Raw genomic sequence first — 27,589 nt, 5'->3', positions numbered from 1 at the left:
GAGTGGGTTGGGCCTCAGAGAAGCTTGCTTACCCAGCCCCAAAGAACTGCTTCAGGGTCTGTATGCTTAGAAGAGCAAAGAAGAAGTCCCAGAGGCCTGTGACTGTCTGAAGCTCTGCCAAGCCTTGTGGTTCGATAACCAAGAGAGGAAAGTCCTTGGGAAAATCCCGAGGACTCACTGTATTTGCAAAGAAATTCCATTTCCTGTCCAGGCACTCAGACTTCTTGTATTTCACATCTTCTCCCAGGAAGCATGCCGTGGTTTTCCCACAGAACTAGCAGCCTAATCCTGGCATTGTCAAGCCCCATTGGTTGTCTAGAGTGGCACAGGGTGCTTAACTTGAGAGGGCAACCCTCTGTTGGATGGTATTAGCTTGGCATTTCAACCTCTTGGCTAGAAAAGAAGTTTAACACAGTGACAGTAGGCCCCTGTAGTGATTTATGAGGTGGTTCCAGTCTCTTAATCAGGATATGAGAATGTAGACCAAACATTGAGAGTCCCCGTGAAATTCAAGGGACTTTTTGCATCTTTCAGTCTGTCTTTAAGCCTGGGGAAGGCTAATATTTCATATTCTCCTTTAGATCTGAAAGTGAGGATGTTTATCACAAAGGTACTGACTGTTCGTATCTAATTTTATGTTTTCTGTTGTTATAGCTGGGGGATAGGAGTGATGCAGGAGGAGTGTGTGTGTGTGTGTGTGTGTGTGTGTGTGTGTGTGTGTGTGTTGAAACCCTCCATTAAGCTACCAGCAGCCCTGATTTGTTATCCTGGACTCTGATCATTAAGGTATCTGGCAGATTTATATTCCATTTGACAGGTTCAGCTTTCATGTATCTGCAAGCTGGACCATGTGTCTGAGATATTAGATCCCAGCATATAAGGCGTGAGGAAGAAAAACTGGATGGTGGCCAGGGGGAGTCTGTGACATGTCCTCATAGGTGTTTTGACTCTTTGTCCCTGTCACCAGGGCCAGAGAAGATAGAGCTGTCTTTGCCAGTGGAGACATTAGTCTAGTTAGCTGGTACACAATGGTCAGCCAGCAGGAGGGAACCTGAGAATGAGAGAACATGGATTCCTGGTCAAGTGACAGCCAATCACAAGAAAAGTTTAAAGGATTTTCTTAATAGCGTTTCAGTGAAATAGTCTTAGAGCATTTAGGACCATGCACAGCTCAGAAGATGCTTAGCTGATGCTTTCTTTCCCTCTTCCTTCTCCTCTTCTCTGCAGACTGCCTAATGCCCTGAGAAGTGACCATAAACCCTCTGATTTTACTACAACTGATATTCCTTTTTTAGCAGTATTTTCCTCTACATAATATTCTCAGAGTTGGTACTTCACCAAACATGTAACAATAAGAGGCTTCCCAGCTGGCACAGTGGTGAAGAATCTGCCTGCCAACGCAGGAGACAGAAGAGACACAGATTCGATCCCTGGGTTGGGAAGAAATAGTTCCCCAGAGTAGGAAATGGCAGTCCACTCCAGTGTTCTTACCTGGAGAATCCCATGGACAGGGGAGCCTGGTGGGCTACAGTCCAGGGGGTCACAAAGGAGTCAGACATGACTGAGTAACTAAGAAAAAGTGGAGGCAAGAGAATGGGATAGCATATGCATCCTGTCGTTTAGATTTCCTTCTTGCTCATTTACTAAGTAAAAGGCCAAATTCCTACCCAGAATGACCCAGTCATTTCACGTGTATCAGTGTGTTTATGTGAGTCCAAATTCAAGTCAGAGGCCACTCAGGGAGGAAAAGAACCTGAGACTTGGTTGCATCATCCAGGCCACAAACCAGCTCTGAAGTTCTTTTTGACCTTGTTTACTTGTTGCCTCGGGCTTCCCTGGTGGCTCAGATGGTAAGGCATCCGCCTCCAATGCGGGAGACCTGGGTTCGATCCCTCAGTCAGGAAGATCCCCTGGAGAAGGGACTGGCTACCCACTCCAGTATTCTTGCCTAGAGAATTCCACAGACAGAGGAGCCTGGCGGGCTATAGTCCATGGGGTCACAAAGAGTCGGACCCAACTGAGCAACCACCACTTACTCACTTTTTACTTGCTACCTACCTGGAGGATCAGCTGAGTATAAATGTTAACAGTTTAAAGTAACAAATATGATCTAATGTCTTATATCTTTCCCTACTGATGGAGTATTAGAATAAACTGGCTTGGGAAGAGGCTTCACTGGGAGGCAGTGTAGTGTTACTGAGTAAAATTAACAATGCACACTGGCCCTATGACCCACCTTTCCCCCTCCTATATGTAAACACCTTTGAGAAACCAAACTGTACCAGGCACAAGAATGTCCACAGCAGTGTTGTCTGTAATCATTTGTAGCCTAAAACTGCTGGTCAGCAGGGCAGATAAATAAATTGTGGCTTACTGTCTACACTATAAAATTACAGCTACATCAATGAATCTTAAAAACATGTTAAGCCCCCCCCAAAAAAAGTTGTAGAAGAATACACAGTATGATTTCATTTATGTAAAATTCAAAACGTGCAAACCAGGCTATGTATTGTCAGAACAAAACGTGATGACACAATAAGGAAGAAGGAGGGTGTGATCAGCACAAAATTCAGGTCACTGGTTACTGACCTCTGCGTTGGGAGAAGGATGAGAAAGGGCCTCATGGAATAATGGTGCTTCAAAGGCCGTGTCTTGACTGTCAGAGACCCGCCTGCCACTCTCCCTGCAGGTCCTACTGCAAAAATAAAAAAGGCAGCAGAATCAGACTTATTTTTGGATCAGGATTTTTCTGTCTCCTTTACAGGAGGTGTCAGTATAATTCCAGAGCTCTGACCCAGTATTTTCTGATGATTATCTTCTGCAGGAAGGGAAGGAAATCCCTGCTGGGTAAAGCAGCTATGATGTCAGCCACTTCCTCTGAGACTGGCCCTGTTTGTGCCTATTAGCATAACATCCGTCTCTCATTGGTTAGTGACTTACAGGCAGTTCTTTAGAAACGTACTTTGGAGGGTTCTCAGGACCAGGAAGATAAGAGTTGCCTGGTGACATAAGCTGTTGTTTATGATCAGGGTGAGAACAGCTCCTCCCCTCAGAGATAGGCTTCCCAGTGATCTGTCTGCATCACAGGAGTCATCCCACCATGGTGGCTGAGAGGACTTGGTGCCAGTTTGAACATCCTCACGACAGGCAAAGAGCAGAAACTGGAGAACACGGTCATTATTTAGGTCAGGAAACAGGGTGTCTCGATTGAAAAGAAGGAACTTTAAAGCACAGGGGCATCCATTGGTCGCAAAGGCCCCACCTATCCAACCAGTTCGCTGGCACCCGCCTATCACCACTCACGAGTTTGGGATGTGTGATATGTTGTCTCCTCCTAGGGGTGGCTGGAGTTCGTGCAGCTTGGGAAGGGTGAAAAGCCTACCTCACAGCCAGCTAATTGATTATAGCTGTCTTCATAAATAAATTGACCTGCTCCCTACCCGGAAAAGCACTCTTCTGCTGGGCAGGCCTGAGTCAGACAGAGCCCCACCCAAGCAGCCAACAGGCGGGGGAGCTGAGAGCAGGTGCAGAGCTGAGAACAAACAGGGGTTCACATTAGTGCAGGCGCATGACTCGGCAGAGATTCACGGGCAGCCGAGGCAGGTATGGCCCTGAGCCCTGAGTAAGCTGTCCTGGGCTGTTTCCCATTCCACCCTGAGGTGAAGTAACTCTTCATCCGCTGTGAGTCGTGGAAACCGCACCCCCAAATGCCACATTTGGCAATCTGTTCCCTGGGCCAGCCACAGGGCCACCTTCCTCTTTTTGATTGGAGCCTTGGGAACTGTGCTTCCTGTTAGAGCGGGCTTTGAAATGAGATCTCATCAGACCTCTCCACAAAATCAACCACAGGGTGGACGTGTGTGTAGTCTTTTTGGCTTACCTCCTTTTCCGGGGTCACTTTAGCTTGGTGATTTTTATCCAGATATCTTCATGAAAGGGGCCTGTACTTTATGCTTATCCTCTTCCTCTCTGTTACCATCCTTCATCTCCAGATTGACTAGCCTCATCTTTGCCGCCACAGTGAAAGCTCCGGGTCCTAACCACTGCACCATTAGGGACCTCCCTCATCTTGGCTTTCTAATTCAAGAAAGACTGTCACCCTCCTCACACTTCCACATCAGTGATTAATCCTCTATCAGCTCTTTATCTCAATTATGAGGACTTATGCTGGGCTCCATTAAAGTGTTCCTCTTTGTATTATTTGGATGCTGTTTTGTTTTAGTTTTTCCCCACAGTTATTAATACTAAACATGCTCATTTTTAATTCACAAATCACAGACATACTACAGAGTGTAGAATGTAAAGCCCTCCCCCAAAGTGAAAGCCCTGCCTTCCTCAAAATAAACACTGTTACCAGCTTAATGATGCTCCTGCAGATGTTTTCCTACATTTATTCTGACATGGGACGTAATGTTCCAAGTGTGTTCAACATGCTTTTCACTTAGTAATACACCTTGGACATCGTTCCATTGAAATACTGACTCTTTCTAATAGCCTCATAGCATGTAAGTGTACGGAATGTAATTTAAATAAATTTTTTTGGTGCCATAGTGTTAAAGTAAGCATCCTTATGTATATAGCTTTGTGCATTTATGTAGTAGTATTTCTCAAAGTAAAAATTTTAAAGGGAAAGTTGCTGGTGAAAGGGTTAAATTTTGAGAGCTATTGCCAGATTTCACTCTTTGAAATTCTACAGTGCACACCCTTACCAACCATGTATCATGAGAGTGCTAGTTTGGCCAAACCATCATCAACACTGACTGTTAACCATCTTAGCTCTTGTAAGTCCGACCGTAAAAAGTCGCATCTCATGTTCATTTGCCTTTGTTGTTGTTCTGCTTTGTTTTTGTTGTTTGCTGTTAGTAACATTGAGCCTCTTTTCAACTGTTGATTGCCTACTCCCATTGGGCATTGACCAAGCATCTTTCAGGATGAGATTTACATTTCTCTGGGAGCTGTTTCCTGGGAGGGTATTGATTGTTTTCACAAATCAGAATAAGTCATTTCCTATGTGTGTCCTCCACAGCAAACAGCGGCACAACAAACTCTGGAGATCGCATTCAGATAGCGACCTCTCGGACCACCATGAACCCATCTGCAAACCAGGACTGGAACTCAACAAAAAGGAGATTACCACCTCAGCAGACCAGATTGCTGAGGTGAAGACCATGGAGAGCCCCCCACCCATCCCTCCCGTCTTTGTGGAACACGTGGTCCCACAGGATGAGAATCAGAAAGGCCTGTGCACCAAAGAAAGAATGATTTGCTTGGAGTTTACTTCTCGGGAATTTCATGCCGGACAGATTGAAGATGAATTAAACCTAAATGACATCAATGGATGCTCATCAGGGTGTTGTCTCAATGAACCGAAATTCCCTCTTGACAACTGCCATGCATCCAAAGCCTTAATCCAACCTGGACAGGACCCAGAAATGGCCCACAAGTTCCCAGACTTAACCGTGGAAGATCTGGAGACGGATGCGCTGAAAGCAGACATGAGTGTCCACCTGCTGCCCATGGAAGAGCTGACGTCCCGCCTGAAAGACCTCCCCATGTCCCCGGACCCCGAGTCACCAAGCCCCCAGCCCAGCTGCCAGGCTGCAGTCTCAGATTTCAGTGGAGACCGCATTGACTTTTTCAGCGCTCTAGAGAAGTTTGTAGAGCTTTCCCAAGAAACCCGGTCCCGATCTTTTTCTCATTCAAGGATGGAGGAAGTGGGTGGAGGAAGGAATGAGAGCTGTCGACTGTCAGTGGTGGAAGCAGCCCCTTCTGAAGCGACCACTGATGGGCAGAGAAGCAGCTCTTTGAGTAATACTCCCCATGCATCTGAGGAGTCTTCAGTAGATGAGGAGCAGCCAAAGGTAAAGACTCTCTTTATGGTTCTGTCCCTACTTTTGTTCTCTGTGAAGACAAAATATTTGGGATTCTGCTCTGTTCACTCTATTTTTGATATTGATAAAGACTGAAGAAGGCGATATAGGGGAGACAGTCTAGCTGGGACTTTCTGGGAGAACTTAGAGTTTAAATATAGTTATCTTTTTTAAATCAGTAGCATTTCAAGGAATTTATCTTTCCAGGCTTTTGGTGTCATTAGAAGCATTTCTGAAAGGGGATGAGGGAAGAAGGGATTAGCCAAAACGCATGTCCTCCCAGAACAAGGAGAGGTCTCCCCTAGACCTCTGCAGTTCAGATCAAATCTCAACCAGCAGGGAGGTGCCAGGGACTCGCCTGCTGCCTGAGTGAGACCCGTCTCTCTGAGAGGATAGATTTGTTTGGGGAAGTTCTTTCTGCCTCAGAAAATTGAAAGACTGGACATGTATTAATAGTTGTTGGAGTAGCAGCTAATTCCCATGCTGAGTTCTTGCTGTTGATAATGTATCTGAATTGTTCCTCACCTTGCCACCCTGTGATATTCTAGAATTGAGAGATGGTTTGAGGAAATAATTTAAGAGCAGACAGAATCCCAAGATTCTTCTCAGTGGCCGATGAGTTCCTATGAGCCATCTCAGACCAGGGAGGGGAACAGTTATTATGTGTGAACAGTTACAAGATTCACATTATTATTCTCATTTTGACTTGAAATTGGGTGGTATCTTAAAAAAATGGTATCTTAGATTGATAATGGGAAGTAAATGGTGATCAGTTTGCTTTGACATAAATCAAGTCATTAAATGATTTCAGTGGAGCTGACTAGACTCTTGACATCTCCTGATATCCACCTACTTAAATTTACCACCTCGTGTACTCCTCATCTTCTCTCTTCTTAACCAACCCAGGGCAGTTGTTGCCTCTGCTTCTGTCTTCTCTTCTCCCCCAAAGTTATGCCTCTATTTCATTTCTACCGGGAGACCAGAATGCCCAAGCTCGCCTTTGGACTAATGGATGCAGCGGCTCTGACAGAAATAGCTTTTCTGCAAAGTTCCTGGTCATATGAGCTCTCTCTCCACAGCCCCTGCACCACACTGGGCCCGCTGTGGCTTCTCTCCCAGCTTTGGCAAGTTGGCCTCTGCCTGATGTCCCAGCACATTTCTCCCAAAGGCATGACTGACCTTGCTAGTCTGCGCTAGCTCTGACTCTTGAAGGAGAAAGACCAGAACAATTCATAGGAAAATACTATACTTTGAAAATTTACAAAAATGCTGCCAAAATAGATTGAGGCCCAGAATGATGTTGCTTTAAGAGACGTCCAAGGGCCATCTCTGAATTCTGAGATTCTTAACTGTTTCACAGTAGGGCTTGATTTCGCACTGGCCAGTTTTCTCTGGCTTTGTTCTAAACCCATCCGGGGACTTGTAACTGGTGGAACAGTAAAATGTCAGAGTCACGGTTTCTCAGTTTGCTCAGGTATGTGGCTGCACCAGCCACGGAAGGAGCCCCATGAAACATAGGAATTGTGCTCACATGCTGGGATGCGGCCACTGGGAGAAGCAGGGGGAGGAGTGGATAAGAGCTGGCAAGATAGGACAGAAGAGAGCAGTGAGACTCCAAGTCAGACATCCATCTCCCTCGGACTCTGGGCATATGTAAGGCAGCCACTGAGCCCTTCAGTGGAACTCTTCCCCTTGAACCAGATTAGGCCAGAAGTTGATAGGCTACAGAAGAAAAGTTTCGTTTACCCCAGGATGGCCTGAATCTAGAAGGCTCAAGGTCTTCAGAAAATAAGGATTATAGGAGCCTCCAGGGCTACTTGCTGTTTACTTTTGGAGCAAGCTATTGGAACAGAAGCCTATTAGCAAACAGAACAAAAGTTTAATAGGCAGTGACACGATGTATGACTAATTTTGTATCTCTGCCTTTGGTGAATCTGTTCTTTTCTTGTACCATGAAATAGAGTGTAACGCCAGGCGGAGGACAGTTCCAGGCACCCCAGGATTTGTGTCCTCAGAGCCAGAAGGTTCTCCTGGATCAGAAGCTAGTGAGCAAACAATCTGGCTCTTCCAGTCAGTTTACCATAACCTTCTCACTGTTCCCTCTTCTCAGGCGATCTCAGAACAGGTCAGCCCAGACATCTTCATGCAGCCACACTCAGAAAATGCGATGTCAGTCAAAGAAATCGTCACTGAGATTGAATCCATCAGTCAAGGAGTCGGACAGATTCAAGTGAAAGGAGATGTGCTGTCCAACCCCTGTCACACACCAAAGAAGCACATCGTCCACGAGCTGCCCCTGGAGAGGGCCCAGGCCGCCGAGAACAGACCTGGACACCTGGAGCAGTGTGAAGGTTCCTGCCCAGCCCAGCCTGAACCAGCCAAAGACTCAGGGAAGGGGGACCCTGAGGGGTGTCCAGGGGCACACTCCTCCACCACGGAGGTGGAAGAAGAGGAACCAGCAGAGGGGGAACAAGAGCTCTGGGGCCCCGGGATGCCCGCGGATGCCAAGTGGTACCCTGGGTCCGTGAGGCGAGCCACCTTGGAGTTTGAGGAGCGCCTGCGGCAAGAACAGGAGCACCATGGTGCTGCCCCCGTGGGGACCTCGCTGTCCACTCGTAAGAATTCCAAGAACGATTCTTCGGTGGCAGACCCGGCAGCGAAAGGGAAGAGTGACGAAGCCGCCCCAGAACTGTCATATGTCCCCAAGGAGCCAGAGACAGGCAGGGGCCAAGGGCGATGCGGTGGGTCTGAGTCTGGCTCTTTACCGCGTCCTGAGCAGCTTGCCATCATCCCAGCCCCTGAGCTGCGGGAGTCTCACCCAGCGCCAGCACCTCAGCATGGCCCACAGCATGAAGGCGTCCTGCGGGAGCCCAGGACTGGGGTCTCAGGCCAGGGGCCCGAGACACCAGTGGCCCCTGCTCCCTTTCCCAAGAAGATAGAAATCATTGAATACACCTACACAACCACATCCGCTGATCCCGGGCCAGGGTGGGAAAGAGCCAGCAGTGAGAAGAGTGGGGCGCAGGGACTGAGGACAGTGAAGGTGGAAGAGACCCTCACTGTCCTCTGTGCTCTGGATGAAAATCTGAACCGGACGCTGAGCCCCCACCAGGCTCCTCTGCACCCCAGAGTGCTACCTCCGCCTCATTCTTCCTCTCCCCAGCACGAGCACTGCAGGTCGGTCGAGCTGCCCCCAACCCTGAGCAGCCCAGCAGCGCCTGTTGTCAGTCTCACGACCCAGCCATGTGGCGCCAGCCCGGATCACCTGCACCCCCAGACAGTGGTTCACCTGGAAGGCTTCACAGGGCAGAGCAGCACCACAGACAGTGAGCCCTCCACCGAGCAGGGCAGCCAGGAAGAAAGTCAGGAGAGCCCCCTCTCCAGGGGTGATGAAGTGCCATATCAGGGCTCCCAGTTCAGTAGCGAAGACCTGCATTTAATCAGCCAACTGGGTAATAATATCGGGGAGCAACTAGAAAAACTGGACCCAACATCTGTAGCCCATCAGCTCCCACACAGCTCCAGTAGCGACAGTATAGAGAGTCTCAGTCAGAGCCCCAGGGTGGTGAAGGAACGCGCTAAAGAAATCGGGTCCCGAGCAACTTCCCAGGTAGGGCTCCCCAAGCCACTCCAAATGAGGCGTTCAGCTTCCCTTGCCAAGTTAGGTTACTTGGACCTCTGTAAAGACTGTTCACCAGAGAGGGAGCCTGTCTCCTCTGAGTCCCCTCATCTCAAACTGCTTCAGCCCTTCCTCAGAACGGACTCAGGCATGGAGGCCCAGGAGCCCCCAGAAAACCCAGACACTCCCCAGAACCGAGAGCCCACCAAGTGTTTCATAGAGCAGCTCAGAACCACAGAGTGTATCGCGCAGAGCAGGCCAGTGGAGAGGCCCCTTGTACAGTATGCCAAAGAGTTTGGTTACAGTCAGCAGTGTTTGCTCCCCAGGGCAGGACCTGAATTGACTAGTTCGGAAGGAGGCCTGCCTTCGGTACCGACCCAGGGACTGCAGGACACCAGCCCGGCCCCGGGGCTGGCTGTGGCGCCCCGACAGCAGCACGGCAGAACTCACCCCCTTAGGAGACTGAGAAAAGCGAATGATAAAAAACGGACAACCAACCCCTTCTATAATACCATGTGATTCTGAGCCTGTACACGTGACTTTCTAAAAGAAATGTTTGTAAAAGGGGCAGGTGTAATACGTAAAGAACCATGCACTTTATTGGTTAATTTTATAATATTTTGGTCATTTTACTGTTCCTGGAGCATGCAGGGTTTGTTCCCCAACCCCACCCCGTGTGTGTGTGAGAGAGAGAGTTTGATTTGGACAGCAAGGCCATTTTGTCAATTTTTTTTTTTTTGAGAAAATTCGAACCTCAAAAAAATACTCATTTTCAAAGAACACCTTTATCCAAGGCAACGTGCTGTTTTTCAATCAACTGCCACCTGCTCCTCATTTTGCCCTCCGAGGAAAGGCCTGCTGGCTTGATTGAGGAAGGAAGCAGATGGGGAGGGTGGGGATGAAGCTGGAAATTGGAAGCACTGCCCTAGGCCTGTGTGATGAGGGTTTGGTCTCCAGACCTGATGCATTGGATTCAGATTTGCTGAAGGGGGCAGCTTGACGTCAGCGTGTTCTCAGCCCAGCCCATTGGGAGTTCCCAAGGTGGGCAGGCTCTGCTTTGCTTTCAAAGAGGGTCTTCCAGAAATCATCTCTTCTGGTCTCCAGAGTGTATCATTACAAAAAGGCATGATAACAGCTGGCTTTGTAAACCTATCGAGCAAATACTTTTTTTTTTTAACCCCAAGCAAATAATTTTATTAAATTTAAAATGACCTCCAAATGAAATCCAAGAGGTCCTCTGTAGAGGGAAGCCAAATAAGAGGCGGTGAAATAGGGGGAGGAGAGGTGGTCACGCCCAGTATCTTCCGGGTGGATGGACTCCACTAAGGTGGTCATCCTACCCTTTCTTCCCCACCCCCTCTTCCCCCCTAACTCCCAGAAATGTGCTCTGCAGCATCTCCCAATGAGAAAACACGATAGGGACAAGTTTGAAAAACAGCAACTGAAAATGTGTTTGTGTTCTAAAATGAGTGCAGATGTAGGGTTTTAACCCTCTCGTTACTTGAATAATTCTGTGGGCCTTTTGAGTTTCATGGCCATATTTTTTCCAATTTATTTTCCTCCCTCATGCTGTTTCTCCCAGCGCTGCCTATCTTTTTTTAATTTCATAGATATTTGAATTGTTACATGACCTATGTATAACCTCTATCGAATGCAAAGGTTTTTCTTTTTAATATTATCACTGTTAACACTTGACATAAGTTTTCTTTTTTTCTTTTCCTGGAAGATTTGTCATTTCTCTAGTTTATATACAGTATTTATGTACATAATGTCGTCACTTTGTTACCTTGTTTTGTTGTTAATGTTGTAGGGTCTTTTTGATTTAATCCATTTTAAGGAGTAAAGCTGCAACTGGAAGACATACAGATACCACAGAAATAAAACTCATGGGTGTTGGTAGGAATCTGCGGAGAATCTGTGGACAGTGGTGTAATTTAAATGGAGACTTCTAATCACCAGCTCCTGCCAAATTATGCGTTAGTAACTTCCTCCTCAGAGAAACCCCCAAAGGCTCCCAATTAGATTGCAGCGTGACTGAAGGCTGATGCCTCTTTGAGACTGAAATCCCAAAACGTTGGCTGAATCAGAACCAGGGAGCATATGTGAGTGTTACTGCTGCCCAGGTCAGAAGCCCCTAATAGATTGGGCTGAAGAGCCACAGGGAGGCCTCGGCAAGGGCAGGTGCCCCTAATGACCACATTTAGGATGCTGTTGCTTTGCTGCTATTGTGGAGGTCCTTAGCGCAGGAGCACCTCCCGTAAATACCCTGTTTCAGCTTCTTAGAGAACACATGTTGAGCCTGGAAGGAATGCCTTCTGCAGCTCCTCAGAACCACAGAGGCCTACAGATGGGCTTCCTGTGTGCTCTGGTCGATGGCCACATCGCTGAGAGACACACCAAGCACAGAGCTGAGGTTTAGGCTTGGGATTCTTCACAGCACTGAGAGAAGACAGATTCACAGGCTGTGAATGTGATGTCAGAGGCCAGAGCTCGGTGAGGCCAGGGTGACCTGAAGGAGACAGCAGAGATGGGCTGAGGCCACTCCTAGGTGCCCAAGACGAGCTGTGAATCCAGTTGCCATGAGGAGGCCATGGTTGGGTCTGACGTCCCTGCCAGGAGGCCAGTTAGACAGAAACCTCCTGTTCTAAGTGTTTTTTAAGGTGTAGTAATAATAGGTACCTCTGCTGTTCCAGAATAGTTTCTTCAGTGTTCAGATGTATCATCCACGCAGTTTTGTGACTCCTGGATATTCAGTGTGTTGTAAAGTGTTATGCTAGGTGGCATGTTCCAGTGTGAGGAGACTTGCAAGACAGGGTTGTGAATTTCCAGGGCTCATCCACTGACACTGCCCTGTCTGGTTGAGGCAGTTCCATCACCAAGATGATGGGGAAAGGACAGGGAGCTGTGCAGGATTGTAGGAGGAGGCTTGGCATGGAGGTAAAGAGTCGTGTCCACTCGGTGACTCCCCTGAGATGGTGACATCCCTCGTATCAAGAAGTACACACCTGGGCGTTGACAGTATTGCACTGTTCTCGCCATGGTGTTTAATGGTCACTCTCACTGCATTAAATAACAACAGAGATGCGGGGGGTGGGGGGAACCCTCAAACGCTGTGAAGAAAAAAACTTTTTCTTAAGTGGTGAGGAAATGGTCTTGCTCTGCCTTTTTTAAAAAATAATTATATTTTTTAATCATTTAATTTACCTGCCTAAAGAAACATTCTCTACATGAGGTCTGTAATTCAAGCATGCCATGGGGTTTTGCCAGCCCTTAGACTCCCACAGCTGAGTGTTCTTGTGCTATTTACGTAGCTGAGTTCTGTCCAGGGGAAGTCCATGATAGCCTATCAACAACTTTCCAAACTGTATTCTCTTCAAACGGTCTGATAATCTCGGGTGACCTATTTCCCTTTTCTGTTCATGGAAAACTCAGACCCAAAACAGCAGGTCTGGGCGATTGACAGAGATGAGTAGAAGTTTTGACCTCTCGCTCAGTGCCTCTTGTTCTCTTTACTTTGAAAACTACCGTAGCCTGACTCAAAGTTTATTCTGGAGGGCTGTGTGATTGTGTGTGTGTGTGATTGTGTGTGTGTGTGATTGTGTGTGTGTGTATACAAAGTCACATTGTGGTGCACGGGGTGAAAGCCCTAGGGCACACAGAGTTTGAGCTGTAATCTGGATGGCGCTCTGGTCAGCAGGAAGAAGCCCCCCCTTTTTGATTTTAGAAACAACTTGGGCATGGTGTGTGCTCTAGCAGACACAGGACTGTACTGTAGCCATCCTCATCTCACCTCATTTGGATGGCCTTTCAGATTCCAAATGTTTGGGATCACTCCTAACATTTCAGGCTCTTTACCTAGCATTCTCCTGCTTCTGTACCTGTATCCCAGCTGGCATTTCCTCTTTCTTGAGTTTTGGGAACTACCAGGAGCCCCAAGGACAGTCTGAGGATGACCACCCAGGCTCTGGGGTCCCCCCTCCTGCTAAAAGGCCCTCGACAGATGCCGTCAGATAGACCTGAAGTTGCTGAGTGGCAGCTCACAGAAATCTTGATTTGTTCCAGCTGAGGATTTCAGTTCTGAAGTGATCTAGCCATGTTTAGTAAAGATTTTTTTTTTGGTGGGAGTTATTACTCTAAGAAAGCATTATGCAAAAAGGGTCATTTTCAAGGGCATTTTCAATTTTTAAAATAAAGCCATTCTTTGGCTTTTTTGAACAACTGTCTGTGGATACTTTGTTTACATTGTGAGTATTAACAGGAGCATCATCTGGATGGCCGCTCCATCTCCTCCTCCAGGCACCCGCCCTGGCCGTCCTCACACAGCGCAAGGCCCTGTGGTCAGCCCTCACAGGGAAGTGGGGGCAGCCTGGAGCTGATTTCCATCTGTGTCCTGCACTCCCAGCCAACACGCTGTGTGGAAACAGTCATTTCCTCAGTGATGGTGTGGTCTTACAGTGATGGTTGTAATGGTGAATGGCTAGTGTTGTTTTTCTATTTTGTTTTGCTTTTTGATGGTAGATGAGATGAAATCTTAGCTCTTTCAGCACCAATCCAACTTAAGAGCATCTTGGATTCATTTTCCCTTCCAAACTAAAAGATCAAGGCATGTATTAGGCATAAATGTATTTGCTGCCTCAACTCATCCAGGGGCCGTATTAGAATGAAAACTTGCCTGCCAGCAGAGCAGGCAGCTGCACACTCCTAACCCTTCTCTAGGGCTTGGGGTCCCTGGATGCCATGGAGGGCTATTGCAAGATGCTTCTGTACTTTTCCAGCCTGGAAGTGGAGGGTGACTGGGCCTGGCTCCTGCTGTGAAAAGAGAACCAGCCTCATTTTCTCCGTGCCCCAGAAATCTGGGGCAGAATTTCTAAACTGGAATCATCCCTCATCAGCTTGAAGATGCCCCAGGAGCTATGTGACTCAGGCCACCATCTGTGCCCTCACAACAGCACTAGCGGCGGCCTCCTGTACCCGGGGCTTAACCCGAGCTGATGACTCGGTCTGGAAGCTGGGCAACTAACTGGCCCTGAAATGTTTCCCCATCAGTAAGTCTACAGGGAATTGTTTGGTTTTGATGTTCTATTGGAATTTGGTTCGCTTGGCATAGCTTAAGGTGCCTTTTCTTTTTTCCTTTCTACTTTATTTTGTAGGACTTGTTGTAAAGGTAGAAAACAAGTCCCCAAAGCCCCTCCCACTGACTGTTAACCTTTGCCCAGGCAATCCCAAACTTTTATGCTCACATTTTATTAAATAAAGCAGGTGCTCCCTGGAATCTCTGGGACCTTTTTGAGGCATTTGAAGCAGAATATAGAGTGGTCTCATCTCCTTCCTTAATCTTCCTGCTGGTTGGGATGTTCCACTTGTATCATAGATTTTTTATTATTGATGTGCTCCGCTGTTTTTAAATGTGAACTTGTGCGCAAATGTGCAGATTCAATGTTCTTGTTACAGATTGAATAAATTTTTATTTTGAAGATGAAGCGTGTACTCAATCAAGTGCAACAAAAGAGGGGGGTGGTGAGAAGGTGGGGGGATTGGAAGAGAACACTGATGGTAAACATGAATCAATTCTCACTGATTGCTCTCCCTCCCTATAAGAGAGCTGAGTGCTGGGGAAAAATACAACTTTCTACCTCTCACAAAACAGGGACTAGATGGGAAATGGGGTCATGAAAGGTTATTTCAGATAGTGTGGCTCCAATCAAGTGACCAGGCTGGGAACTTGCCTGGTCAAAGAGGGTCTTGTCAAAGCCACCACCTGAATGTTAGAATGAATAAGCAAAGGAACCAAAATTCCTCCGCCATCTGTGGGACAAAGGGTCTGCTCGGGACAGCTGCCGTGACCTGGCCCAGCAGAGACTGGATTTCTTGGGTAGGTGACCTCTCTGGACATGAATGAGAGTTCAGAAGCTTTTGCTCGGCACAAGGCACCTCAGCTCACAGAAAGGTTTCTAGAAATGGGATGTGACTTTCCAAAGTAAAAGCTTTAACCCTCTCCCACCGTTAGAAAAGAAGCACTTAATGTCAATGCTAGAGGAAGAGAGATGGGGCTAAAGAGCAGCTCTCTAAAAAACAGGCTGGGGACAGGGCAGGAAGGGGAGGAATCCCCTGGTGGTCCAGTGGTTAGGACTCTGAGCTTTCACTGCAGAGGGCACAGGTTCAATCTCTGGTCAGGAAACTAAGATCCCACAAGTTGCACGGCACAGCCCCAAAATCCACAACAAACCAGGCTGGGAGGGAAGGAGTCTCCACTTCTCCCAACCCGCCAACAGACCCACCATGAGATATTTAGTGATGCCGTTCATCACATATAAAGCAGTGCTACCATCTAGGGAAAGCATTTCCAGAGAAAACATTGCCTTGTCAGTGTTTTATGGATGATATGAATCATCCATATCAAATGAGATGAGCACACCACTGGTGTCCGGCTCGAGTGCCAGAGTGCCTGATGATGAAGGCAAAGTCCTTTCACAAAATATTCCACAGGTGCCTGGAGTCCCAAACCCTGATCAGTCGTGGCTTTCTATGCCTGTCTCCTACGGATTGCAGTTTAGATGGATAACGGCAAGGGAAAGCACCAAGTCCAAGGAGCTTCTTCCACTGATTGATTCTTCGTGCCTTGGCTCCACCCACCCATGGCTCTGCCAGGCCTTGGCAGCCAGAAGGCTAGAGGGCAGCGCTGAGCCTTACCAGCTCTAAACAATATCTGAGTTCCTGCTCCTGTACCTGGAGAGCACACCTCCCCCACTTCCCAAGTGCTGGAACTGAAGGCAGAATGGATTGAAGGATTCCTGCTTCCTAGTCCCAGACCCTTCCCTCTAGAATGGAGTGCCTGACTCTTTCTAAAAGGGAGAAAAGGAGAGGAGAGAAGGAAAAAAATGCCATTTCAAGGTAGGAGACAGCATGTCACGTAGCTTTTCTGCCAACAAGTGGTGCAGAATTGGAAAGAACCTAACCCAGCCCTCTTCATTTTACAGCTCAAGAAAGCTGCAAAAATAGGGTGACTGAGCAACGGCTAAAACTCCAGTTTTGTAGTTAGTCCATGCGTCCTTTCCTCTGTGCCACAAAACGTAATTCTTGGTATCAGCATTTGTGAGACAAAGTGACATTCTCCTTCAAGGAGAGACGGAAATGCATGGTGCTGGGCTTCCCTGATGGCTCAATGGTAAAGAATCCCCCTGGTCTCAGAAGATCTCACATGCTGCAGAGCAACTAAGCCCGTGCACCACAACTATTGAGCCTATGCTCTAGAGTCCAGGAGCTGCAACTGCTGAGGCCGCATACCCTAGATACCGTCCTCCACAATGAGAGGCAACTAGAGAGGCCCCAACTCGCCACAACGAGAGAAAAGCCCAAGCAGCAACGAAGACCCAGCACAGCCAAAAAAAAAAAAAAAAAATGCATGGTGCTGAAAAGCTTGACCCAGACACCAGAACTCTTGGGTAAGAATCTCAGCTCTACTATCTCTGTTTCCTGCCTCAGTTTCCTCATCTGTAAAACAGGGGTAATAATAGTACCCATCTCAGAAGACTATTATCAGAATGGAATTAGTAAGTGTAATGTCTGTAATACAGTGTGTAGCTATTGTTATTAAGGAGCTACTGAGTCACTCAGGTCTTTCCCTCCTAATCATGTGCCCGGAATCTTTAGGTAAAAGGGAGATTCTTCATAAACTACTCTTATGCCCCACTCCAATGCCATAATCATTCCTGAAGTACCCATAACAAGTGTCTGGCCCACAAGCCACTGAATACTTGGACTCTTCCTGAGAAACAACCCTTGTGATCCATTTGAGGTTCCCACCACCTTCCCTCCTTTTACCCCTAATGCTGACCTCTACCTTCTGGAAGGCTGTGTTCCATTGATTTCCAGGTGTGTCCAGAGAAAAACTTCCCTGGTGGCTCAGATGGTAAAGCGTCTGTCTACAATGCGGGAGACCTGGGTTCAGTCCCTGGGTCGGGAAGATCTCCTGGAGAAGGAAATGGCAATCCCCTCCAGTATTCTTGCTTGGAAAATCCCATGGATAGTGGAGCCTGGTAGGCTATAGTCCATGGGGTCGCAAAGAGTCGGACACGACTGAGAGACTTCACTCACTCACTCCTGGAGAATGAGAAGAAATTGCTGGTCGCCTGTGCCCTCCAGGGCCTCGTGATCTAAAGGAAGAAATCCAGGCAGCAGGTGAGACTGCTTAAAGAGCAGCTATTAGGGACTAATTGTTTTCACTGGCTGCATTTTGATCAGATTTCTTTTTATCTCTTCCTTAATCTTGGTCTAACTCAGCTGGTAAAGAATCCACCTCCAATGCAGGAGACCCCAGTTTGATTCCCAGGTGGGGAAGATCTGCTGAAGAAGAAATAGGATACCCACTCCAATATTCTTGGGCTTCCCTTGTGGCTCAGCTGGTAAAAAATCTGCCTGCACTGAGGGAGACCTGGGTTCCATCCCTGGGTTGGGAAGATCCCCTGGAGAAGGGTAAGGCTACCCACTCCAATATTCTGGCTTGGAGAATTCCATGGACTGTATAGTCCGTGGGGTCGCAGAGTCGGACACGACTAATCTTGGTCAATACTCAGATCCAAGGGTCTTGAAGGGAGTGGGAGGTGGGTAGGGGCTTCCCCGGAGCACAGTAGAACACCAATACAAACAAGGCCCTCAAGACTTGAGGAGTCAGGTTTAGTGTCTAAAATCTGGCCAAAGACCTGGGCCAGCTGCTTTTTCTTGAACCTGGTGTTCACTTTTTTCTCCATTCCTACTCCCAGTTTTTAGGTTGCTTTCTGCCCTGTTCTGTGGAATCCTCCCTAAAGGGGTGAAATGTCTAGTAGAATGACAGTGTATTAATAACAGCAACAATAACATTCACAGCCCCCTGTCAGGGACTCTCCCAGCTGCCCTGGGCCAACCTAGGCCCTCATCCAAGGGTCCCTAGAGCATCCTCGGGGCTCTCTCCTCGGTGGTATGTGGACGTGCAGTCCCACAGCCCCAGCCTGCCGGGACTGGCTAAATTGGGACTGTGATTGCAGCAGGAATGCAGCGCGAAGGCATCTGATCTCGCGCGGCCGCCGGCTCTAAGAGGAGCGCGCCCCCTCGTAGGCTCGCGTCTCAGCGCCCAGCTCTAAGGTCTAGGAACCTGCGCCTCCCCAGCTCACCCGGTAGGCGCGGAGCCCGGAGAAGGATCACGCATAGCCCACGAGCACACAAGCAAAATTACTCTGGACGCTTCTCACAGCCCGACGGACGAGTCGCGCAGCCTGTTCGGCGCTCGACTTTCCCGCCGCTGGAGGGGCGGGGCCTTGTGTCCCCGCCCCCGCCGAAGGCCCCGCCTCCGCAGGTTGATGGCAGCGGCAGCTGGGACTGCAGCGGCGCCCGGCCCCGGGAGTCGCAGGCAGAGGCCGGAGCGCGCAGCCGAACGCCCGGGCCCCAGACGCCGCGGACACCCGGAGAGGCAGTTCCGGCGCCCTGACGCCTCCCTCGGCCTTCAGCGCACCGCCAAGCCGCTCCGCAGAGAAGTCGCAGCGTGAGCACCCCTCGGCCGGCCCAAGACCAGGTACTCCCCCCGCCCCCAAAACACCGCCGCCGCAGCCAGTGGAGCGGGCGGGGTGTCTGGAGGGGACAGAGGTCTGCGCTCCCTCCACCCGCCCCCGCCACCGCCGCCAAATTCGGTCCCGGGCGGGGCGGACTTGGCGTCTATATTTGGCCGGACAGCGGCCCGCGCGCCCTCAGGGCGCAGACACCTCGTCTCGCAAGAACGCAGTGCCGGGGCCGGAGGAGGGTGCGGGGAGGCCGGAGGCCGGGCCTGAGGCCGGGGGCTGCAGAAGCGGCTTGAAGGGCACAAGGATGCCCGGTGCTGGGGAGGGGCTGGAGGCAGCGGCTGCGGCTTGGGAAGCGCTCGGTGTGGTGCCTGAGGAAGAGCTGAGTGCAAGCTCCTAGCGGGAGAAGAGGCACCTCACCCTCCCCATTCCACTTCTGAAAATCCGGCTCTGGCCTGGGGAGGGGTTCGAGGACCCCAGCCGCAAGAGTTTAGCAGGAGAGAGGACCCAGAGGAGAAGTGGGACTGAAGTATGGCGGGCAAAAGCCAGAATACCGTGGTGAGGGCCTCTTAAGAGAAGCCGGTGCGAGAAGGGTGGGAGGAGGACGTCTACCTTACGGCGCGTTCCTCCCACTCCCACCCGACCCCCAACAGCATGGCAGGAAACTGAGGACAACAGGGGCAGGAAGGACTCAGGTTAGCTGACAGGAGGAACTCCTCCTTGGCAAATTTTTAGAAAAAGGCAAACCCCATTCGCCTAACCTATGCCAGAGATGCTGAACTTAGAATCTTGGGGGGCTGCAGTCCTAGCCCCTCAAATGGCCTTAAGCCAGGAAGTCTCTGATTCTGGACAAGACGCCTCTGGGAGATAAAACACTTCGATGAAGAGATACTCACCCAAGGCTGGCAGCCGGAGGGCAGCCTGGTGTTGAGGCTCCTCCCAAAACCGCTTGAAGGTCCAGGAAGCTTTCAGGCCCAGTTAGCTTCCACTGTTGGCCCCAGTCTAAGGGCCGGTCTCTAAGGAGAAGTCAGGTCCCCAGTCCAAGTCCCTCGAACTAAGCGAAGAACTCCCATATATTAATCACCTTGAAGAAAACGCCTTGCTTCTAGGACCAGACTCTATATTAATTTATACCTGACTCTTGGCAAGATAATCCTTCTCACTTGCCACTCCCCCAACTCTTCCTCCCTCCCACAGCTACAGGACTAAGGACCAAAAGCATTTCTGGGCACTGAGATCCTTCATCTCTGGCCCCAGCTATGAGCCGGCGCGTGGTTCGGCAGAGCAAGTTCCGCCACGTGTTTGGACAGGCAGCAAAGGCTGACCAGGCCTACGAGGATATCCGTGTGTCCAAGGTCACATGGGACAGCTCCTTCTGTGCCGTCAACCCCAAATTCCTGGCCATTATTGTGGAGGCTGGGGGTGGAGGTGCCTTCATCGTCCTGCCTCTGGCCAAGGTGAGGGATGAGGGGAAGGAAGCAGGTGAAGGACACCGACTGTGACTCCTGGGGACTCTGGACAGCAGCCTGTGTTCTCACCTAGCTCCATTCCTAATTTGGCAGGACAGTCTAGGTGGACTGACTGCTCCCTATCCCCCAGTCGCTCTGGGACCGATTGGGAGGCTCCCTCACCCCTCCCAGAACAGCAGCATCACATTGGTCCCCACCCACACACAGCCCATCCCTTCTCCATGCAGCACATTGTACCCAGCAGGGACCTGGAGGGGGTGATAGATAGTTGGGAAGCAGTGGAGTCAGGACCTGGCTGGCTTCTGTTTCTATTCTCCTGATGCCACCCCCCTTCGTGTTTCTGGCCTCTGGATCTTTGTACCCAGCCCGGGGTGACTACTGGATTAAATCACACCGCAGAGAAGCACAGTGAGGACAGGGTCAGGCTCTATCCAGAATCCTTGGCTGCCTCCCCCTTTCTGGTTCTTGCAGTGAGGTAGAATGAGAGCAAAAGGCAGGGGGACATGACATATCAGGCCAGAGCCCCCAATACTCCAGGGGTGGGGGCCAAGCAATGACCATCACCTTTACTGAGCAGCCTCAAGGCCCTCAGCCATCCCTACCCATAGGCTGTCCACTCCAAGGCATGACCTTAACCTGGATTCTGGCCTCTACACCTTGTTAGGAGAGGCCCCACAGGTGGCAAGGTCAGGATGAGGCCTGACAATAGCCAGTGATTCACTCCAAGACAATGCAGACGCCATCCAAGGACACCATCCCCAGGGCTCAAATTTCAGTGGGAGCCACCCCCTCCCCCAGTACAACCACCATTCCAGTGCCACACAGCCACCCCTCTTCCCTGCCACCTGGTCTGGGTCGATGTCAGCCCCTGCAAAGGCCTCAGAGCCCCCACAAACATACCATAAAGATTAAAAATAGATGGGCCTCAGCTCAGGTTGGGAGATAGCAGGCACGAGGAGTGCCTGCTGCTTGTGGTTCCAAGGTAAAGCCAGTGACTAGGGAGAGATCTGCCCAGTGAAGCTAGGAAGGAGCTATGCAGCCCTGCACTGCATATAACCTTACCTTGACCTAGTCCATCAGGGGTTTCCTAGAGATATTTCAGGTGCAGGGGACAGGCCCAAGAACAGCGTCCTCCAAGGAGGTGTTCTTGGAAGAGCACTGGACTGAGAAGTCAAGTCTTGGCTCTACCAGTATCTTACTGTGTGTCCTTGGCTAAGTTATCTTACCTCTCTGCCTCTGATTCCTTGATTAAATGACTTAGACTCTACCTTCAGGGAAGTAGAGGAAGTAGGCTGTCTGGGTTTGAAGGAGCAGAGAGGGGGTGAGTTCTGCAAAGAGACAACAGATAACATACAGTTGAGATGTAAACAGGTCCACTCCCCCCCCCCCCCCCCCCGAAAACACACAGGAGAATAGCCCCATATCTCCTTCTCTGACCCCTGCAGACAGGGCGAGTGGATAAGAACTACCCACTGGTCACTGGGCACACTGCCCCTGTGCTGGACATTGACTGGTGCCCACACAATGACAACATCATCGCCAGTGCCTCAGATGACACCACTATCATGGTAGGCACCGGGTGGATGCTCCTGGGCTGTGGGGCAGGGGAAGCAGGGAGGGCGGCCTCACCTGTGCTGTGTAAGGTGGTAAGGGAGGTGCTGAGTGCCAGGACCTGCCCTGCCCAGCTCCCAGGCTATTTTCAGCTACATGCCCACCCCCTCCCAGGATGCACTGCTCAGGACTAATAATAGCCGTGGCCACCTTGGAGCCTGAAGAGCAGGGGGGCAGTGTTCTGAAGTCTCCCTGCTCGGGGGAGTAGGGAGGTCTCTGGAGAGCTGACAGCGCCCCCTCCTGGCTCCCAGCCGTTTCCCGTGCCCCAGGCGGGCACCATCGCATGTTGTCCTGTATCTGACTCTTACCCGGCTAGAGGGCCGGTGGAGTTGCGGTGGAGGTGGGGGATTAGGGGAAGAAGTGAAATCTCTCAGTCGTGTCCTGTTCTTTGCGACCCCATAAATTTTAGCCTGTAACCCCATGAACAGGCTCCTCTGTCCATGGGATTTTCCAGGCAAGAATACTGGAGTGGGTTGCCATTTCCGTCTCCAGGAAGTAGGGGAGGAGCAGTGATGAAGCTGGCTCCTCATCCCACCTACCCTACGCCTTTTCCTTCCACCCAGGTGTGGCAGATTCCAGACTATACCCCTGTGCGCAACATCACAGAGCCCATCATCACACTGGAGGGCCACTCCAAACGTGTGGGCATCCTCTCCTGGCACCCCACTGCCCGGAATGTCCTGCTCAGTGCAGGTCTGGGGGGCTAGGGAGGGGTCCCTACCATAGATCGGGGGCGGCGGAGGGGGTGGGAGTGGCAAAGGCAGGGCCCAGGTGATGATGTCTGGCCATTCTGGGCAGGTGGTGACAATGTGATCATCATCTGGAACGTGGGCACTGGGGAGGTGCTCCTGAGTCTAGACGACATGCACCCAGACGTCATCCACAGCGTGTGCTGGAACACCAACGGGAGCTTGCTAGCCACCACCTGCAAGGACAAGACCCTGCGAATCATCGACCCACGCAAGGGCCAGGTGGTGGCGGTGAGTGCCTGGCCTGGCCACTCCCCAGCCCCTACATCAGGGGGCAGCTGTCAGGCCTCTGTACCCGCCCTCCCCTGAGCCCTGTTTCCAGCGCTCACCTTTTCCACCTCGATCCCAGACCCCAGTCCTCCCTTTAGCCCCCTGCCCTAAGTAAGCCTCTAGCTCCGCTGGTCTCTGCCCGGCTCCTGTTTCCCCCCTTCCCTGCATCTCAGCAGCCCAGATGAGGGCTGCCCTATTCGAGACTGAGGAGGGGAGAAGCTGCAGACTCTATCCTCCCACCAGACCTTGCATGAACCTGAGCCCCCGGACCCCTCTCCCCCAGCCGTCACGCCTTCTTCCCGGGTCTGGACCCAACCCTGGCTCGCAGGCAGGCCCCTTTCCAACCTAGTTGACCAGCCGGGTGGAGGGTTGGGGGCCATCCCCGTGCATTGTCTGTCCCAGCTGGGTGGCCTGCGAGGGCGGTGGCACCTGCCTCACCAGCCTCAATCTAACCCGGGGCTCGGGCAGCGCGGGACACTGCCCGTCGGCGCGTCCAGCGCGGCGGGGCCGGGCGGAGCCGTGCGCGCTCTAACCCACTAACCCCGCGAGCAGGAGCGAGCCCGGCCTCACGAGGGCGCCCGCCCGCTGCGGGCCGTCTTCACCACAGACGGGAAGCTGCTCAGCACCGGCTTCAGCAGGATGAGTGAGCGGCAACTCGCGCTCTGGGACCCGGTAGGCCAGGCCGCACGCGCTCACTCCTTCGCTGGGTCAGCTGGGAGCGCCCTCCCCGGCCGTGGCCCGCGTCCAAGAGAGCCGAAGCGGAGCGGGGAGCTCCGGTCTGGGAAGAGCCTGGCCGCGCTCCGGGGAAGCCCACAGACATCTCCCCTGCGCTGAGGGCGTTTAAGGGCTCAGCATCTGCAGAGACGCGTGCGCGCCCCGCGCTCTCCAGGCCTGGGGCCACCCAGGGGGACCCCAGGAAACTGAATATTTAGGGCCCCTTTTGTCTCCGCCCCCGCCCTCACACCTAAGTCAGCAAGTTGGTTGCCCGGCCCTCCAGGCTTCCTAGGGCAGGCAGCTGGGTGACGCCTCTCCCTGTCTCCTCCCCCCCTCCCCAGGAGAGGTTTGCGGCCCACGAGGGAATGAGGCCCATGCGGGCCGTCTTCACGCGCCAGGGTCATATCTTCACCACGGGCTTCACCCGCATGAGCCAGCGAGAGCTGGGCCTGTGGGACCCGGTAACGCAGCTGGACGCTTGGGGTGTGTGCCCCGGGGACTGGCATCACGGGGGAGGGGCCAGGCGCCCCCCACCCGCAGGGCATGCCCACCTGGACAGGGCTGGAGGCTGCTGCCCCCTTGGCAGCGCCTGCCAACCCCACACCCACCCCTCTGCCCAGTTTTGCTGCGTCGCCTGAAGGAGCCCACGCTGGCGCCCCTACCTGGTGATGCCGAGTCCCTGGGGGTGGTTTGCGGTGACTGCATGCGACGGCACAGGGGTCTAGGTGCGGGGGACCAGGAGTGGTGTCCAGAGGTTGGGTCTGCAGTTTCGTTCACCAGAGCTGCCTTGGGAGTGCGAGGGCATCAGGGAGGGCAGGCAGTGTCCAGGAGCTTGGGGGCATCCGGAAGCGGCACCGAGGGCAGGCTGGGGCTGGCGGTTCACGCCTCCTGTGCTTGGGCAGAACAACTTCGAGGAGCCAGTGGCGCTGCAGGAGATGGACACAAGCAACGGGGTCCTACTGCCTTTCTATGATGCCGACTCCAGCATCGTCTACCTGTGCGGCAAGGTGCTGGTGGCCGGGAGGGGAAAAGGGGCCGGACGGAGATGAGGGGGGCCTGCCCGATACGGCTCTGAACTGACTGGCTTTGCAGGGCGACAGCAGCATTCGGTACTTTGAGATCACTGAGGAACCGCCCTTCGTGCACTACCTGAACACCTTCAGCAGCAAGGAGCCGCAGAGGGGCATGGGCTTCATGCCCAAGCGGGGACTCGATGTCAGCAAGTGCGAGATCGCACGGTCAGCAGCTTTGCCCTTCCTGCTCACCTGCCTCTGTCCCCACGTCCCATCTGGGAAGATGCGGGGGCTTCCCCAGGCGTGTAATCTTTGGAAAGGAGTGGGCTGGGTTGGGAGGTTGGGGTCAAACAGACTCGTTTCCAGTGCCAGCCACAACGCTACACGCTTGACATTCTCTGAACTTAAGTTTCTTAACCTGTTAAGGATGATAAACACCCTCTCAGAGGCGTTTTACCAGTTGGATGTGTTTAAAGTGCCGTGCATCTTAGGCGCCCAGCAAGTGCTGGCTTCTAACCCCTTCAGTTCAGTCGCACAGTCGTGTCCGACTCTCTGCGATCCCCCTTGGTCCCCAGCAAAAGTGAAGGGAGTGGGAGCCTGAGCGGTTGCTGATCCCCGCTCCCTTTTAGGTTCTACAAGTTGCACGAAAGAAAGTGTGAACCCATCGTCATGACTGTGCCTCGCAAGGTGAGTTGATCGCGAGAGGGTTGGGCAGAGCTCCGAGGCGGCAGGGAGCGGAGCAGGCCAGACTCTGCGCTTGTTCTCCTATCTCCCTACCCCCGCAGTCAGACCTGTTCCAGGACGACCTTTATCCAGATACTCCGGGCCCCGAGCCGGCCCTAGAAGCAGACGAATGGCTATCAGGTCAGGACGCCGACCCCGTGCTCATCTCGTTGAGGGATGGTTACGTGCCTCCCAAGCACCGCGAGCTGCGGGTCACCAAGCCCAACATCCTGGACGTGCGCCCGCCCTCTGGCCCTCGTCGCAGCCAGTCAGCCAGCAATGCCCCCTTGTCGGTAAGGCCCCGCCCGGCTCCACCAAGGCCCAATCTGCAGCCCCCTACGGCCCCGCGCCCAACACCTCTCCTGTCCTCTGCGCCCCGCAGCAACACACCCTGGAGACGCTGCTGGAGGAGATCAAGGCCCTGCGCGAGCAGGTGCAGGCTCAGGAGCAGCGCATCACGTCTTTGGAGAACATGCTGTGTGAGCTGGTGGACGGCACGGACTAGCGCAGCGCCACCGGGGAGGTCCAAGCCAGGAGGCACAACGGGGCGGAGCGCCAGCACACCCGCAGGCCCCGGCTTTGGGTCCCGAGCTCCGCACTCCGCCCCCTAGGCCTGGGCGGGGACTGGGGAGGGAACTCCGCCCTTCGCGGGAGTTCTGGACAATTGCAGAGACTCGTGTCCGTCTGGCGCCCGCCTGGCTGCATACCTCATCCCGGATTTAGGCAGGAGCTGGCCTTGGAAGGGCCTCAGCAATGGTGCTGCACCGCAGGCAGTGTCCCCTTTGTTCCTCGCCCAGGGCAGAGAAGTGCTTAGTGTTAGCGCAATGCTTGGAGATGGTGGGGAGCTTGAGATTGACCTCAAAGCGGTAGCGATTCGACGGGTCTCCCCAGACTGGGGAAAATTACACTTCTCCCTCTAATCAGCTCACTTGACCCCACCACCCTGAGTGGTCAACTGAACGGGTGCCACCCCAGTTCTACCAGACACAAACATTGGCTGTAGAGCTGGTCCGCCGGGCTACACCCACTAGTCCATGGCAGAGGGCTCCCTTCCTTCTCCCCACCTGCGGGGGAGAGGGCAGCTTCCACGTGGCACTTTCTCAGAAGAACCAACCAGCAAACTGGCAAAAGGAAGCAGGTTCCACCTCCACTACACACACATACACACACACCTCCCAGCCCTCTGCTGTACACACACACACACACCCCAGCCCTCTGCTGTACACACACACACTCCTCCCAGCCCTCTGCTGTACACACACACACACACCCCTCCCAGCCCTCTGCTGTACACACACACACCCCCCCCAGCCCTCTGCTGTACACACACACACACCCCCCAGCCCTCTGCTGTACACACACACACTCCTCCCAGCCCTCTGCTGTACACACACACACACCCCCCAGCCCTCTGCTGTACACACACACACTCCTCCCAGCCCTCTGCTGTACACACACACACACACCCCTCCCAGCCCTCTGCTGTACACACACACACCCCCCCCAGCCCTCTGCTGTACACACACACACACCCCCCAGCCCTCTGCTGTACACACACACACTCCTCCCAGCCCTCTGCTGTACACACACACACACCCCCCTCCCAGCCCTCTGCTGTACACACACACACACACCCCAGCCCTCTGCTGTACACACACACACACCCCCCTCCCAGCCCTCTGCTGTACACACACACACACCCCCCTCCCAGCCCTCTGCTGTACACACACACACACCCCCCTCCCAGCACTCTGCTGTGGCCTTGACTCTAGGAGGAAAACAAGATGCTCTGAATGAAACATTTACCAAGTGCTCAGTCTCTGCCTCCTGCATGGGTGGGGATGCGAGACCCCCAGCCTCTGTAAATGCCACCGCCAGAATCCTGGAGGCCCTGACAGATGAAACCCTCGGCTCAGGACCCACCAGACACCCTCTTACTTCAGAGCCCTCCCCACTCTGAGGTTCAGAAGGAACCCTCAGCCCGCGGGTGGGCAGTCTTCCCCAGTAAAGGCAGGTAGGAAAAA

The 27,589-nt window shown here is 52.3% G+C and overlaps 2 protein-coding genes and 1 long non-coding RNA gene across 5 annotated transcripts in view; 2 read left to right on the top strand and 1 right to left on the bottom strand.

The window, feature by feature from the left end:
- SSH2 (slingshot protein phosphatase 2) overlaps window positions 1-14,965 on the top strand; it is a 103,141-nt gene extending 88,176 nt beyond the window's left edge. The window contains exons 13-14 of the mRNA XM_052658768.1: window positions 5,027-5,861; window positions 7,981-14,965. Of these exons, the coding sequence (XP_052514728.1) occupies window positions 5,027-5,861; window positions 7,981-10,008 (2,863 nt within the window). The 3' untranslated portion in view covers window positions 10,009-14,965. The remainder of the gene's footprint in view (window positions 1-5,026; window positions 5,862-7,980) is intronic.
- The window catches only part of LOC128065573 (uncharacterized), a 24,220-nt gene extending 3,967 nt beyond the window's left edge, over window positions 1-20,253 (bottom strand). Inside the window, exons 1-3 of one of the 3 annotated variants that reach the window (XR_008201071.1) lie at window positions 19,913-20,253; window positions 17,324-17,642; window positions 2,590-2,695 (exon numbers count right to left, since the gene is read on the bottom strand). This is a non-coding gene — a long non-coding RNA (uncharacterized LOC128065573). Of the gene's footprint in view, window positions 1-2,589; window positions 2,696-17,323; window positions 17,643-18,635; window positions 18,783-19,912 lie in introns of those variants that run through there. The other 2 variants (XR_008201072.1, XR_008201070.1) reach the window with 2 other exon arrangements.
- CORO6 (coronin 6) lies at window positions 18,825-27,589 on the top strand. Its single transcript, XM_052658772.1, has 11 exons — window positions 18,825-19,033; window positions 20,214-20,473; window positions 21,931-22,053; window positions 22,660-22,789; window positions 22,895-23,076; window positions 24,171-24,290; window positions 24,732-24,836; window positions 24,922-25,067; window positions 25,472-25,529; window positions 25,628-25,858; window positions 25,948-27,589. Exons 2-11 carry the CDS (start codon window positions 20,276-20,278, stop codon window positions 26,068-26,070), a joined length of 1,416 nt encoding a protein of 471 aa, XP_052514732.1. The 5' UTR covers window positions 18,825-19,033; window positions 20,214-20,275; the 3' UTR covers window positions 26,071-27,589.

This window comes from Budorcas taxicolor, chromosome 19 (assembly GCF_023091745.1).
Source record: "Budorcas taxicolor isolate Tak-1 chromosome 19, Takin1.1, whole genome shotgun sequence".
NCBI classification, from domain to species: domain Eukaryota; kingdom Metazoa; phylum Chordata; class Mammalia; order Artiodactyla; family Bovidae; genus Budorcas; species Budorcas taxicolor.
Note: the sequence above shows the minus strand (reverse complement) of the source record. Positions and strands in the feature narration are given on the sequence as shown.